The sequence below is a fragment of the Triticum urartu genome, chromosome 3 (genome assembly GCF_003073215.2).
Source record: "Triticum urartu cultivar G1812 chromosome 3, Tu2.1, whole genome shotgun sequence".
Classification (NCBI taxonomy): domain Eukaryota; kingdom Viridiplantae; phylum Streptophyta; class Magnoliopsida; order Poales; family Poaceae; genus Triticum; species Triticum urartu.
In genome coordinates this window covers 348317494-348331396 of record NC_053024.1, presented here as the reverse complement: position 1 = coordinate 348331396, position 13903 = coordinate 348317494, and the positions used below count along the sequence as shown (strand labels likewise).

Genomic DNA, 13903 nt, shown 5'->3' with positions numbered 1-13903 from the left:
GATTTTTAAAACTTTTTGCATATTTGGAAAAATGTTCTCCTTTTAAAAAGTGTTCATAAGTTCAAAAAAAGTTCTTGTTTAATTTTTTCAGAGATAAAAAATGTTTGCATATTTGCTTTTTCCTAATTTTGTTCATAGTTTTAAAATTTGTTCATAGATGCAAAAAATGTCCCGTTTTAAAAACTGTTCATGTTTTTCAAAAAACTGTTGCGCTTTTTCAAAATTTGTTCACAAATTCAAAAAGTGTTTCCATGTTTATATTTTTTCGCAGATTCGAAAATTGTTCACATCTTTAAAACTTGTTCATGTTTGTCAAAAATTGTCTGGAATTTAATAAATGTACCTGTTTTTCAAGTTTGTCTACATTATTCCCATTTTTAAATGTTGGTTACAATTCCAAAAATTGGTCACAATTTTTCCAAAAATTGATCGTGGTTTTTAAAATTGTGTTCATAATTTCGAAAAAAGTATTCGGAATTTTCATGAAATGTTTGAAAAAAGGAAAATATTTGAACTATCGCTATATTTAGTTCTAAGGATTCCGCGTCGCATATTCATCATGATTGTTAACCAGCTCCACTGGCTACGTACCTATGTCTACTAGAGGCAGATCACTAGTTCGAATCTTGGCTAATGTGCCATTTTTTGTTTTTTACACTGCTCATTTCTCACATGTGGGTCTGTCACAACCCTAGAATAATGCTTGTAATCAGTTACATCAGTGAGTGTAAGTGCATCTAGTGCCACCCCTAGTTGGGTTTGAAGTATTGACAACAAACTTGGTTGAGGGGTTAATGTGTTTGTGAGAATTGCAGAATAACACAGGTAGTAGTCCCTCATTGATTCGGTTTACCTATCAGAGATGACCCCTAAAAATGTGTGAAGACATTGAAGACAATGATGGTCTGTGAAGTGATTCACATTGAAGACTATGACATGAGAAGACATCGTCTGAAGACTATGGAGTGCGAAGACATAATTATTTCGTAGTTTCCTTTTCTTCTTTGTTGAGTCATAGGAACCACCATACTGTTAAGTGGGGTCCAAGTGAACAAAGTCAGAGTGACTGAAGTGATGCTCAACCAAATCCTAAGTCTTCGAGCGAAGACAATGAGAGGAAATCTTATCCAGAGCTGGATACGTCAGCTTTACTTGTAGCCTAAGTCAGGCTGCTGCGTGTGTTTGAAATCTGACCGTTGGACACGTGTCAGTTCCTTAGTGACCCAGGGTCATTTCGGACAAATCAGGTCGGGTTGCCTCTTGTCTGTAAATAGCCCACCCCCTACACCATAAATTGGTGGCTGCTCAGAGTTAGTGCACAACTTTTGTCGTTTGAGAGCAACCCACCTTCAAAGCCTTTGAGAGAGAAATCCTTGCGAGGACAAAGCCCTAAACACCCAGAGCCAAAAAGCGTTAGGCATCACTGAAGTTTTTCTGTCTACGTGATCTAAAGACTTGTTACACTTGAGGACTGTGAATTCCTGTCCTGCTCCCCGCGACACACCTCCTCGTCTTGATCCACAACCATTGGTACGGTAGAACCTCTTCTAACCATTGTTGTTTTTCATGTATGCTCTCAGTCAGTCTAAGCATGTAAATTGAAGCATTGTCTTATTTTCCACACGTATCCAATTTGCCTAACCATGCAGAAGATTAATGAGGAACTTCATGATGATAAAATTGACAGAATATCCTATTGATGCGAAACACGAAGTCATAGGCACATGCGCATTGAAGTAGACTTAAAAACTCATATGACTTGACAAAGTAACCTACCCTGGGTCTCTCCCAATGTTCTAATTTAAGTTGTGAGGTGAACTGACAAAGTATGCCTTTTAATTATATATCAATTCTGGCAGAAACTACATGTATTTCAACTTTGTAGTCATGAAGAAGTTCCGTTGATGAAAATATGAACTCATTATGATGCTTACTTGAAGAATGCAAATAATTAATATTTTGCAGACCATATATATCATCTACCTCGTTGGTTCCACAAAGTATTTTTTTTCAATAAGTTATCCTTGGAATATAATTAGTTTGCATTTTTAGCTTGTGATCCTCTTCACCATCATACATATTCTATATACTAGATTCATGGAAGTTGGCATAATGGCATGTGTTTCCTTCTCCTCGTCCACGACTATACCTCTCTTGGAGAGCATCATGCTACCAGCGCCAGTTACCACTGGCCAGGCTCCACCATAATCTTCCCATGTTGGATGACCAAGTGCTACACACTTCCCTTTGGCGATGGCACCGCGGATGAGCAGATGTCATCCAAATAAATACGTTAAGCTGGCGACGACGAGGTATATGACAAGACGAAAAGCTTCGTAGCGAGGAATGCCGAAGGAGCGAGAGAGTGTGGGGTAGTGGGTGAGAACGGTTGCATATAATTCTCTCTCGCTGCGCTCCGCAACTCGCAAAACGTCATTCAGTTGCTGGAATACTGCTCTTTCGCCCCTGATGAACACCATATTTGAAGTTGTGCTGCAGCCTGCAGTTCCTGTCCTGTCCCCCCGACAACCTCCTCATCTTGATCCACAACCATTGGTACGGTAGAACCTCTTCTAACATTGTTGTTTTTTCATGTATGCTCTCAGTCAGTCTTAAGCATGTAATTGAAAGCATTGTCTTATTTTCCACACGTATGCAATTGCCTAACCATGCAGAGATTAATGAGGAACTTCATGATGATAAAATTGACAGAATATCCTATTGATGCGAAGCACGAAGTCACAGGCACACACGCATTGAAGTAGACTTAAAAACTCATATGACTTGACAAAGTAACCTACCCTGAGTCTCTCCCAATGTTCTAATTTAAGTTATGAGGTGAACTGACAAAGTATGCCTTTTAATTATACATCAATTCTGGCAAAAACTACATGTATTTCAACTTTGTAGTCATGAAGAAGTTCGCCGTTGATGAAAATATGAAGTCATTATGATGCTTACTTGAAGAATGCAAATAATTAATATTTTGCAGACCATATATATCATTTACGTCATTGGTTCCACAAAGTATTTTTTTCAATAAGTTATCCTTGCAATATAATTTGTTTGCATCTTTAGCTTGTGATCCTCTTCACCATCATACATATTCTATATACTAGATTCATGAAGTTGGCATATGGCATGTGTTTCCTTCTCCTCCGCCCACGATTATACCTCTCTTGAGAGCATCATGCTACCAGCGCAGTTACACTGGCCAGGCCACGTAATCTTCCCATGTTGGATGAGAAGTGCTACACACTTTCCTTTGGCGATGGAACGCGGATGAGCGATGTCATCCAAATAAATACGTTAAGCTGGCGACGACGAGTATATGAAGACGAAAAGCTTCGTAGCGAGGGATGTCGGAAAGGAGGCGAGAGGAGTGTGGGTAGTGGGTGAGAACGGCTGCATATAATTCTCTCTCGCGCTGCGCTCGCAAACTCGCAGAACGTTCAGTTCCCGGGATACCCTGCTCTTCGCCCTGATGGACATGAATTCAAAGGTTGTGCCGCAGCTGTAGTTCTGTCTGCTCCGCACACCTCTCATTGATCAACAACCATTGGTACGGTAGACCTCTTCTAATTGTTGTTTTCATGTATGCTCAAGTCAGTCTAGCATATATTGAAGCATTGTCTTTTTTCCACACGTATCCAATTTGCCTAACCATGATTATGAGGAACTCATGATGATATGAATATATTGGATGCTAAACGAAGTCACAGGCACATGCGAATTGAGTAGACTTTAAAAAATATGACTTGACAAAGTAACTACCCGGGTCTCTCCAATCTCTAATTTAAGTTGGTGAGGTGAACTAAAAGTATGCTTTTAAATTATACAATCAATTCTGGCAGAAACTATATGTATTTCAACTTGTAGTCATGAAGAAGTTCGCCGTGGATGAAAATATGAACTCATTATGATGCTTACTTGAAGATGCAAATAATTTAATATTGGCAGACTATATATCATCTACCTCGTTGGTTCACAAAATTTTTTTTTCAATAATTTATCCTTGCAATATAATTAGTTTGCATCTTAGCTTGTGATCTCTTCACCAATCATACATATTCTATAATACTAGATTCATGGAAGTTGGCATAATGGCATGTGTTTCCTTCTCCTCACCACGACTAATACCTCTCTTGAGAGCATCATGGCTACCAGCGCCAGTTACACTAAGCCAGGCTTCCACCGCAATCTTTCCATGTTGGATGACCAAGTGCTACACACTTTCCCTTGGCGATGGCAACCGCCCGCGGGATGAGCGGATTGTCATCCAATAAATACGTTAAGCCTGCGACGACGAGGTAATATGAAAGAAAAGCTTCGTAGGGAATGCTGGAAGGAGGCGAGAGGAGTGTGGGTAGTGGGTGAGACGGCTACATATAATTCTCTCTTGCGCTGCCGCTCCGCAAACGCAGAAAACGTCATTCAGTTCCCGGATCCCTGCTCTTCGCCCCTGATGGACACCATAAATTCGAAGTTGTGCTGCAGCCTGCAATTCTGTCCTGGCTCCCCGCGACACACTCTTATCTTGATCCACAACCATTGGTACGGTAGAACCTCTTCTAACCATTGTTGTTTTTCATGTATGCTCTCAGTCAGTCTAAGCATGTAAATTGAAGCATTGTCTTATTTTCCACACCGTATCAGTTTTTGCCTAACCATGCAGAAAGATAATGAAGGAACTTCATGATGATATTGACAGAATATCCTATTGATGCGAAGCATGAAGTCAAGGCACATGCGCATTGAAGTGGACTTAAAACTCATATGACTTGACAAAGTAACCTATCTGGGTCTCCCAATGTTCTAATTTAAGTTGTGAGGTGAACTGACAAAGTATGCCTTTTAATTATAACATCAATTCTGGCAGAAACTACATGTATTTCACTTGTAGTCATGAAAGAATTTCGCCGTTGATGAAAATATGAACTTCATTATGATGCTTACTTGAAGAATGCAAATATTAATATTTTGCAGACCATATAATCATCTACCTCATTGGTTCACAAAGTATTTTTTTCAGTAAGTTATCCTTGCAATATATTAGTTTGCATCTTTAGCTTGTGATCCTCTTCACCATCATACATATTCTATATACTAGATTTATGGAAGTTGGCATAATGGCATGTGTTTCCTTCTCCCCGCCCACGACTATACCTCTCTTGGAGAGCATCATGCTACCAGCGCCAGTTACCTGGCCAGGCTCCACGTAATCTTCCCATGTTGGATGACCAAGTGCTACACACTTCCCTTTGGCGATGGCACCGGCCTGGCAACATCCACATTTTTCAAGCATTTATGTACTACTACAATGTATTAGCAAGACTTAGTTCAACTATTAATTGATCTCTACTATTTTTTCGTGAATATGTATGTTTGTTTTTTCAATCTCATATCCTAAACATGAATGAATGTTGAACTTTCAGCAAACTTTAATCTGTTCACATCTTCTCATATATATATTTCTAGCAGCCATGCATCAAGATGACAAGCGGGGCGAAAGCTTGTTGTGAGGAAGATAGGTTGCTAGATGGTCATGTTAACACGCACCCAATCTTTTCTTCCACACTTGTTCACTGCAAACTGATTAAATTTCTCACCTTTGATAACTTAATGATATATTGGTCAATTTATACAAAAATGATATCTCATGTTTTGCACATTCACTTATTTTATGAAGTTCTTATCAATCTAACAAAAATTGACGGGCGCAGCAACGCGCGCTTTCATGATCTAGTAGCAAACATAAAAAACAATAGAAGTTACATAAAAACACGTCAATTTCCGTAATCCTAAGGGTACAACCGCAAGAACGATTACTTCGCCACGCGGAATGCGAGTGTGTGACTAATTCCTGAGGTCTGCCTCTCCTTTCCTAACCCGCGTCGCTAATTCTCGTCGCGAACTTCTCGCCGGAGGAGCAGAGGAGCTCACAAGAGAAGGCCATGGGGCCACCGCAGCCAGCCAAGGGCATCATCAGCATCGAGGCCTGCGCGCGGCCGATCGCCGTCGACCACCGCATCAGCCTTCCCTACTACTTCCGCATCGCGGGCACCCTCCTCCGCCAGGTCAAACCCTAACCATCTTCGAAATCTCTCGCTCGGAATTCCTACCGCCACTATAGATCTGGCCTTTTGGGGCTGAAATTTAGCTTCTAGCTGTTCTTTCGCAATTCGCGGTAGTTTTCTTGTTCTGTTAACGCGCGGTGTGGTGAATTTGGTTTGTAGTACGTAATTAACGTCAGTGCTACCGTGTTTTTGTTCCAGACGGTGCTAAAATGTTGTGCTTTTATGTGGTGCGCAGGCCAAGATATATCGAGATGAGAAGAACATCCTCGACCTGTATGTCATCCTCCTGAGATATACGAGGTTGGCTGAACGTTGATTGATTCATCCTGATATTCGCTTCTTACTATCGTGATGATGATGATCAGTTAACATCTGACTCTGACCGGCTGCAGCTTGCTGTGTGAGACCATCCCCAAGCACCGTGACTACCCCGTATTCAAGTTGAGGGAAGCAGAGTTCGTCAGAAACGCCAACTCCTCTGTAATTCCTCTTACGCGCTCACTAACTACTGTATTTATGTTATCAAACATTTAAAGTATTAGTTTTCATGATCACATAGCACATCTTGAGCCTTATATGTATAATATATGATGTAGAATTTACAGTTCCGATTGGTCATGTTGACTAATCTACCCTCCCCCTCCCCGTGCGCTTGTTTGTCTGATTGACTGTTTTGTTGTAGACACTCATTGATGTTGTCAATGAGCTTGAGTCTCTGAAGCCAGTTGTGAAGCGGCAGCTCGTTGAACATAACAGAAGGGGTAGCCCGGAAGCTAATGGTCTGAATGGAACCCATGCTGCAAGTTTAAGGACGGAGAAGCATCCTCCAACCACATATTCCACACAGGTAATATGGGATTGTGCAACATTTCGTAGTTTGCAGTCATTTTGTGGAAAACGAGTTATGTACTGTCAGTTTGCCAGGTGTTCTTTCTGGCTATTCTTTCTCATTCCTTCCCTTCTCCAGCCATTTGTAGGTTCATTGCAAAAATTCTACCCAGACGGGAGGCATCACGTGGCATCATGGACAAGTATCCAAACTGATAGGCAGATCCGCAAACAGTATGTGTATCTTCTGTTCATATTTGTGTGTATGATATGCTGTGTTTCATTTGGCTGAAGTAAAAGTAGTGCCTGAGTGATTTCCAGATTGAACGGTTGTCCACCAATTATGAAAGAGGAAGGCTAGTTGACATGTTTGATAGCTAACCTAAACCACTCTGGTAACTTGATCAATTTCTTAAGCCAAAAAGTTAGGTTTAAAGGGTACACTTCATAAGCAACACAGTAACTTAATCCAGATGATAAGTGCCACACGTGTGGCACGAAGCACTCCGGCCCTGACGTTTTTACAACTAAAGTTGCCATCCGAAAAAAACGTAAAAAAAAACTGAAATTTGCCATCTGAAAAGAGAGTTGCCATCCTCGCGTCACTAAACTTGCCATAAAAAACGTTCGGAGTTGCCATGTGCTCGTGCCACACGTTTGGCACTTATCGGGGTCCTAACTTAATTATGGGACCGCATGCTTTCCTGCATTTGAGTCAGGTCAATTATCAGTCTTTCTCTGACTAGTCGGTTGAATTAGGAGATTTCAGAGATCTAGCTCTGGTTTATGAGTTCTTTTTATTAATACAAGAACATAGTTTTTTCATGGCAGAGTTTAGTCGTGTTTATCAATTTGTCTGGCTGTCCTACAGTTTTATAAGTGGATATTTGAAGTTTGGCACCACATTAATTGTTTCTGGTGATTGGTCATTCTACACTGTACACATTTCGGAGTTGTTAAGCAGAGATGACCCCTAAAAATGTGTGAAGACATTGAAGACAATGATGGTCTGTGAAGTGATTCACATTGAAGACTATGACATGAGAAGACATCGTCTGAAGACTATGGAGTGCGAAGACATAATTATTTCGTAGTTTCCTTTTCTTCTTTGTTGAGTCATAGGAACCACCATACTGTTAAGTGGGGTCCAAGTGAACAAAGTCAGAGTGACCTGAAGTGATGCTCAACCAAATCCTAAGTCTTCGAGCGAAGACAATGAGAGGAAATCTTATCCAGAGCTGAATACGTCAGCTTTACTTGTAGCCTAAGTCAGGCTGCTGCGTGTGTTTGAAATCTGACCGTTGGACACGTGTCAGTTCCTTAGTGACCCAGGGTCATTTCGGACAAATCAGGTCGGGTTGCCTCTTGTCTGTAAATAGCCCACCCCCTACACCATAAATTGGTGGCTGCTCAGAGTTAGTGCACAACTTTTGTCGTTTGAGAGCAACCCACCTTCAAAGCCTTTGAGAGAGAAATCCTTGCGAGGACAAAGCCCTAAACACCCAGAGCCAAAAAGCGTTAGGCATCACTGAAGTTTTTCTGTCTACGTGATCTAAAGACTTGTTACACTTGAGGACTGTGAATTCTCCAGCCGGTTAGGCGCCGTGTTCTGAGCATCCAAGAGTCATTGTGGATTGCCAATGAACGAAGTCTGTGAAGGTTTGGAAGTCTACCTTGAAGACTTACTAGAGTGAAGGGCGAGGACTGTGTATCCTTAGCTCAAGGGGAATAAGGTGAAGACGCGGTCTTCTGAGTTGAATCTCAGCCTCCCTAACCAGACGTACAGTTGTCACAACAACTGGAACTGATCCAATAAATCCTTGTCCTCACCAAGTGATGTCTACTACACAACCTTCTTCTTGTAGACGTTGTTGGGCTTCCAAGTGCAGAGGTTTGTAGGACAGTAGCAAATTTCCCTCAAGTGGATGACCTAAGGTTTATCAATCCGTAGGAGGCGTAGGATGAAGATGGTCTCTCTCAAGAAACCCTGCAACCAAATAACAAAGAGTCTCTTGTGTCCCCAACACACCCAATATAATGGTAAATTGTATAGGTGCACTAGTTCGGCGAAGAGATAGTGAAACAAGTGGTATATGGATAGTAGATAAAGGTATTTGTAATCTGAAATAATAAAAACAGTAAGGTAGCAAGTGATAAAAGTGAGCGTAAACGGTATTGCAATGATAGTAAACAAGGCCTAGGGTTCATACTTTCACTAGTGCAAGTCCTCTCAACAATACTAACATAATTGGATCACATAACTATCCCTCAACATGCAACAAAGAGTCACTCCAAAGTCACTAATAGCTGAGAACGAACGAAGAGATTATGGTAGGGTACGAAACCACCTCAAAGTTATTCTTTCCAATCAATCCGTTGGCTATTCCTATAGGTGTCACAAACAGCCCTAGAGTTCGTACTAGAATAACACCTTAAGATACAAATCAATCAAAACCCTAATGTCACCTAGATACTCCAATGTCACCTCAAGTATCCGTGGGTATGATTATACGATATGCATCACACAATCTCAGATTCATCTATTCAACCAACACAAAGGACCTCAAAGAGTGCCCCAAAGTTCCTACCGGAGAATCACAACGAAAACATGTGCCAACCCCTAGGCATAGGTTCATGGACGGAACCCGCAAGTTGATCACCAAAACATACATCAAGTGAATCACGTGATATCCCATTGTCACCATAGATATCCACGGCAAGACATACATCAAGTGTTCTCAAATCTTTAAAGACTCAATCCGGTAAGATAACTCCAAAGGGAAAACTCAATTCATTACAAGAGAGAAGAGGGGGAGGCGAAACATAGGATCCAACTATAATAGCAAAGCTCGCGATACATCAAGATCGTATCACCTCAAGAACATGAGAGAGAGATCAAACACATAGCTACTGGTACATACCCTCAGCCCCGAGGGAGAACTACTCCCTCCTCGTCATGGAGAGCGCCGGGATGATGAAGATGGCCACCGGTGAGGGTTGCCCCCTCCGGCAAGGTGCCAGAACGGGTCTAGATTGGTTTTTGGTGGCTACGGAGGCTTCTGGCGGCGGAACTCCCGATCTAATCTCCGTTCTGGAAGTTTTACGATACGTAGGTATATATGGGTGCAAGGGGTACGTCGGTGGAGCTTCGGGGGCCCCACGAGGCAGGGGGCGCGCCCTAGGGGGGTGGGCGCGCCCCCACCCTCGTGGCCAGCTCCCGTATCTTCTGACGTAGAGTCCAAGTCTATCTGGTGGCTTTCCTTCCAAAAATAACTTCTCCAGTTGATTTCGTTCCGTTTCGACTCCGTCTGATATTCCTTTTCTTCGAAACACTGAAATAGGTATAAAACAACAAATCTGGGCTGGGCCTCCGGTTAATAGGTTAGTCCCAAAAATAATATAAAAATGGATAATAAAGCCCAATATTTCCCAAAATAGTAGATAATATAGCATGGAGCAATAAAAAATTATAGATACGTTGGAGACGTATCAAGCATCCCCAAGCTTAATTCCTGCTCGTCCTCGAGTAGGTAAATGATAAAAAGATAATTTTTGATGTGGAATGCTAGTTGGCATAATTTCAATGTAATTCTTCTTAATTGTGGCATGAATATTCAGACCCATAAGATTCAAGACAAAAGTTTAATATTGACATAAAAACAATAATACTTCAAGCATACTAACAAAGCAATCATGTCTTCCCAAAATAACATGGACAAAGAAAGCTATCCCTACAAAATCATATAGTCTGGTTATGCTCCATCTTCACCACACAAAATATTTAAATCATGCACAACCCCGATGACAAGCCAAGTAATTGTTTCATACTTTTGATGTTCTCAAATTTTTTCAATCTTCACGCAATACATGAGCGTGAGCCATGGACATAGCACTATAGGTGGAATAGAATGGTGGTTGTGGAGAAGACAAAAAGGGAGAAGATAGTCTCACATCAACTAGGCGTATCAATGGGCTATGGAGATGCCCATCGATAGATATCAATGTGAGTGAGTAGGGATTGCCATGCAACGGATGCACTAGAGCTATAAGTATATGAAAGCTCAAAAAGAAACTAAGTGGGTGTGCATCCAACTCGCTTGCTCACGAAGACCTAGGACATTTTGAGGAAGCCCATCATTGGAATATACAAGCCAAGTTCTATAATGAAAGATTCCCACTAGTATATGAAAGTGACAACATAGGAGACTCTCTATCATGAAGATCATGGTGCTACTTTGAAGCACAAGTGTGGTAAAAGGATAGTAACATTGTCCCTTCTCTCTTTTTCTCTCATTTTTTTGGTTCTTCTCCTTTTTTATGGCCTTTCTCATTTTTTGGGCCTTCTCCTTTTTTATGGCCTTTCTCTTTTTTTCGTCCGGAGTCTCATCCCGACTTGTGGGGGAATCATAGTCTCTATCATTCTTTCCTCACTGGGACAATGCTCTAATAATGATGATCATCACACTTTTATTTTTCTTACAACTCAACAATTACAACTCGATACTTAGAACAAAATATGACTCTATATGAATGCCTCCGGCGGTGTACCGGGATATGCAATATGACAATGATGGAGTGTGTCATAATAAATAGAACGGTGGAAAGTTGCATGGCAATATATCTCGGAATGGCTATGGAAATGCCATAATAGATAGGTATGGTGGCTGTTTTGAAGAAGGTATATGGTGGGTGTATGATACCGGCGAAAGGTGCGCGGTATTAGAGAGGCTAGCAAAGGTGGAAGGGCGAGAGTGCGTATAATCCATGGACTCAACATTAGTCATGAAGAACTCATATACTTATTGCAAAAATCTACAAGTTATCAAAGCAAAGTATTACACGCATGCTCCTAGGGGGATAGATTGGTAGGAAAAGACCATCGCTCGTCCCCGACTGCCACTCATAAGGAAGACAATCAATAAATAAATCATACTCCGACTTCATCACATAAACGTTCACCATACGTGCATGCTACGGGAATCATAAACTTCAACACAAGTATTTCTCAAATTCATAACCACTCAACTAGCATGACTCTAATATCATCATCTCCATATCTCAAAACAATTATCAAGTATCAAACTTCTCATAGTATTCAACACACTCATAAGAGAATTTTATTATTCTTGAATACCTAGCACATTAGGATTTTAAGCAAATTACCATGCTATTTAAGACTCTCAAAATAATATAAGTGAAGCATGAGAGTTCATCTATTTCTTCAAAATAAAACTACCACCATGCTCTAAAAAGTATAAGTGAAGCACTAGAGCAAACGACAAACTACTCCGAAAGATATAAGTGAAGATTAATGAGTAGTTGAATAATTATGCAACTATGTGAAGACTCTCTAACATTTAATAATTTCAGATCTTGGTATTTTATTCAAACAGCAAGCAAAGCAAAATAAAATGACATTCTAAGAATGGCAAACATCATGTTAAGAAGCAAAAACTTAGGATCAACAGATACTAACCGATAGTTGTTGAAGAAGAAAGGTGGGATGCCAACCGGGGCATCCCCAAGCTTAGGTGCTTGAGACTTATTGAAATATTATCTTGGGGTGCCTTGGGCATTCCCAAGCTTGAGATTTTGTGCCTCCTTAATTCCTCTCATATCACGGTCTCTCTAAATCTCAAAAGCTTCATCCACACAAAACTCAACAAGGACTCGTGAGATAAGTTTGTATAAACCATTGCCAAAACCTTATCATACTATACTGTAGAAAATCACTAAAATTATTATTAAACATTGCATACTAAATGCCTCTGCATAATTAATAGTCCTATCCTCAAATAGAATCATTAAAGAAGCAAACATATGCAAACAATGCAAACATAATGGCAATCTGCCTAAACAGGATAGTCTGTAAAGAATGCAGCAACATCCATATTTTCCTAGCTCCAAAAATTATGAAAGAAAATTCCCACTGTAGTAAATTCATCAGAGCTTAATATGCAAAAGGTTTGAACATTTTATCACATTCTGACTTTTCTAGGGAATTATTGCAACAGCGGTAAACTTTCTGTTTTCAAACAGCAACATGTGGACTTCTAAAATAGGCATAGTAAAGGCTATCAATGCCACATTTATTGAAATAAAAGATGCGAAACATTGTTCTAAATAACATCAAGTAAATCCTAACAAAATAAATTGACGCTCCAAGCAAAACACATATCATGTGGCGAATAAAAATATAGCTCCAAGTAAAGTTACCGATGAACGAAGACGAAAGAGGGGACGCCTTCCGGGGCATCCCCAAGCTTAGGCTCTTGGTTGTCCTTGAATATTACCTTGGGGTGCCTTGGGCATCCCCAATCTTAGGCTCTTGCCACTCCTTATTCCATAGTCCATCGAATCCTTACCCAAAACTTGAAAACATCACAACACAAAACTTAACAGAAAACTCGTAAGCTCCGTTAGTATAAGAAAGCAAATTACCATCATAAGGTACTGTAATGAACTAATTCTTTATTTATATTGGTGTTAAACCTACTGTATTCCAACTTATCCATGGTTCATACCCTCCGATACTACTCATAGATTCGTCAAAACAAGCAAACAACACATCGAAAACAGAATCTGTCAAAAACAGAACAGCCTGTAGTAATCTGGATCAAACGTATACTTATGGAATTCATAAAATTCTCAAAAAAATCGCTGGACCTGAGGAACTTATCTATTAATCATCTGCAAAAATAATTAACTAAATAGCACTCTCCAAATAAAAATGGCAGCAGTTCTCGTGAGCGCTCAAGTTTCTGTTTTTTACAGCATGATCAACAAGACTTTCCCCAAGTCTTCCCAAAGGTTCTACTTGGCACAAACACTAATTAAAAACATAAAACCACATCTAAACAGAGGCTAGATGAATTATTTATTACTAAACAGGAACAAAAAGTAAGGAACTAAAATAAAATTGGGTTGCCTCCCAACAAGCGCTATCGTTTAATGCCCCTAGCTAGGCATGATGATTTCAATGATGCTCACATAAAAGA

The 13903-nt window shown here is 40.4% G+C and overlaps 1 protein-coding gene across 2 annotated transcripts; it reads left to right on the top strand.

Annotated features, from left to right (window-relative positions):
- The first annotated feature begins 5809 nt into the window (after positions 1–5809).
- LOC125548362 (AMSH-like ubiquitin thioesterase 1) lies at positions 5810–7898 on the top strand. Of its 2 annotated transcripts, none has more exons than XM_048711981.1 (6): positions 5810–6077; positions 6313–6377; positions 6470–6557; positions 6760–6924; positions 7045–7139; positions 7777–7898. In XM_048711981.1, the coding sequence occupies exons 1-6, from the start codon at positions 5955–5957 to the stop codon at positions 7880–7882; spliced, it is 642 nt and encodes a 213-aa protein (XP_048567938.1). In that variant the 5' UTR covers positions 5810–5954; the 3' UTR covers positions 7883–7898. The 2 variants fall into 2 exon arrangements, with proteins under 2 accessions (XP_048567938.1, XP_048567939.1); XM_048711982.1 differs by lacking the exon at positions 7777–7898 and adding an exon at positions 7737–7758 and having other exon boundaries at positions 5812–6077.
- The last annotated feature ends 6005 nt before the right edge of the window (positions 7899–13903 follow it).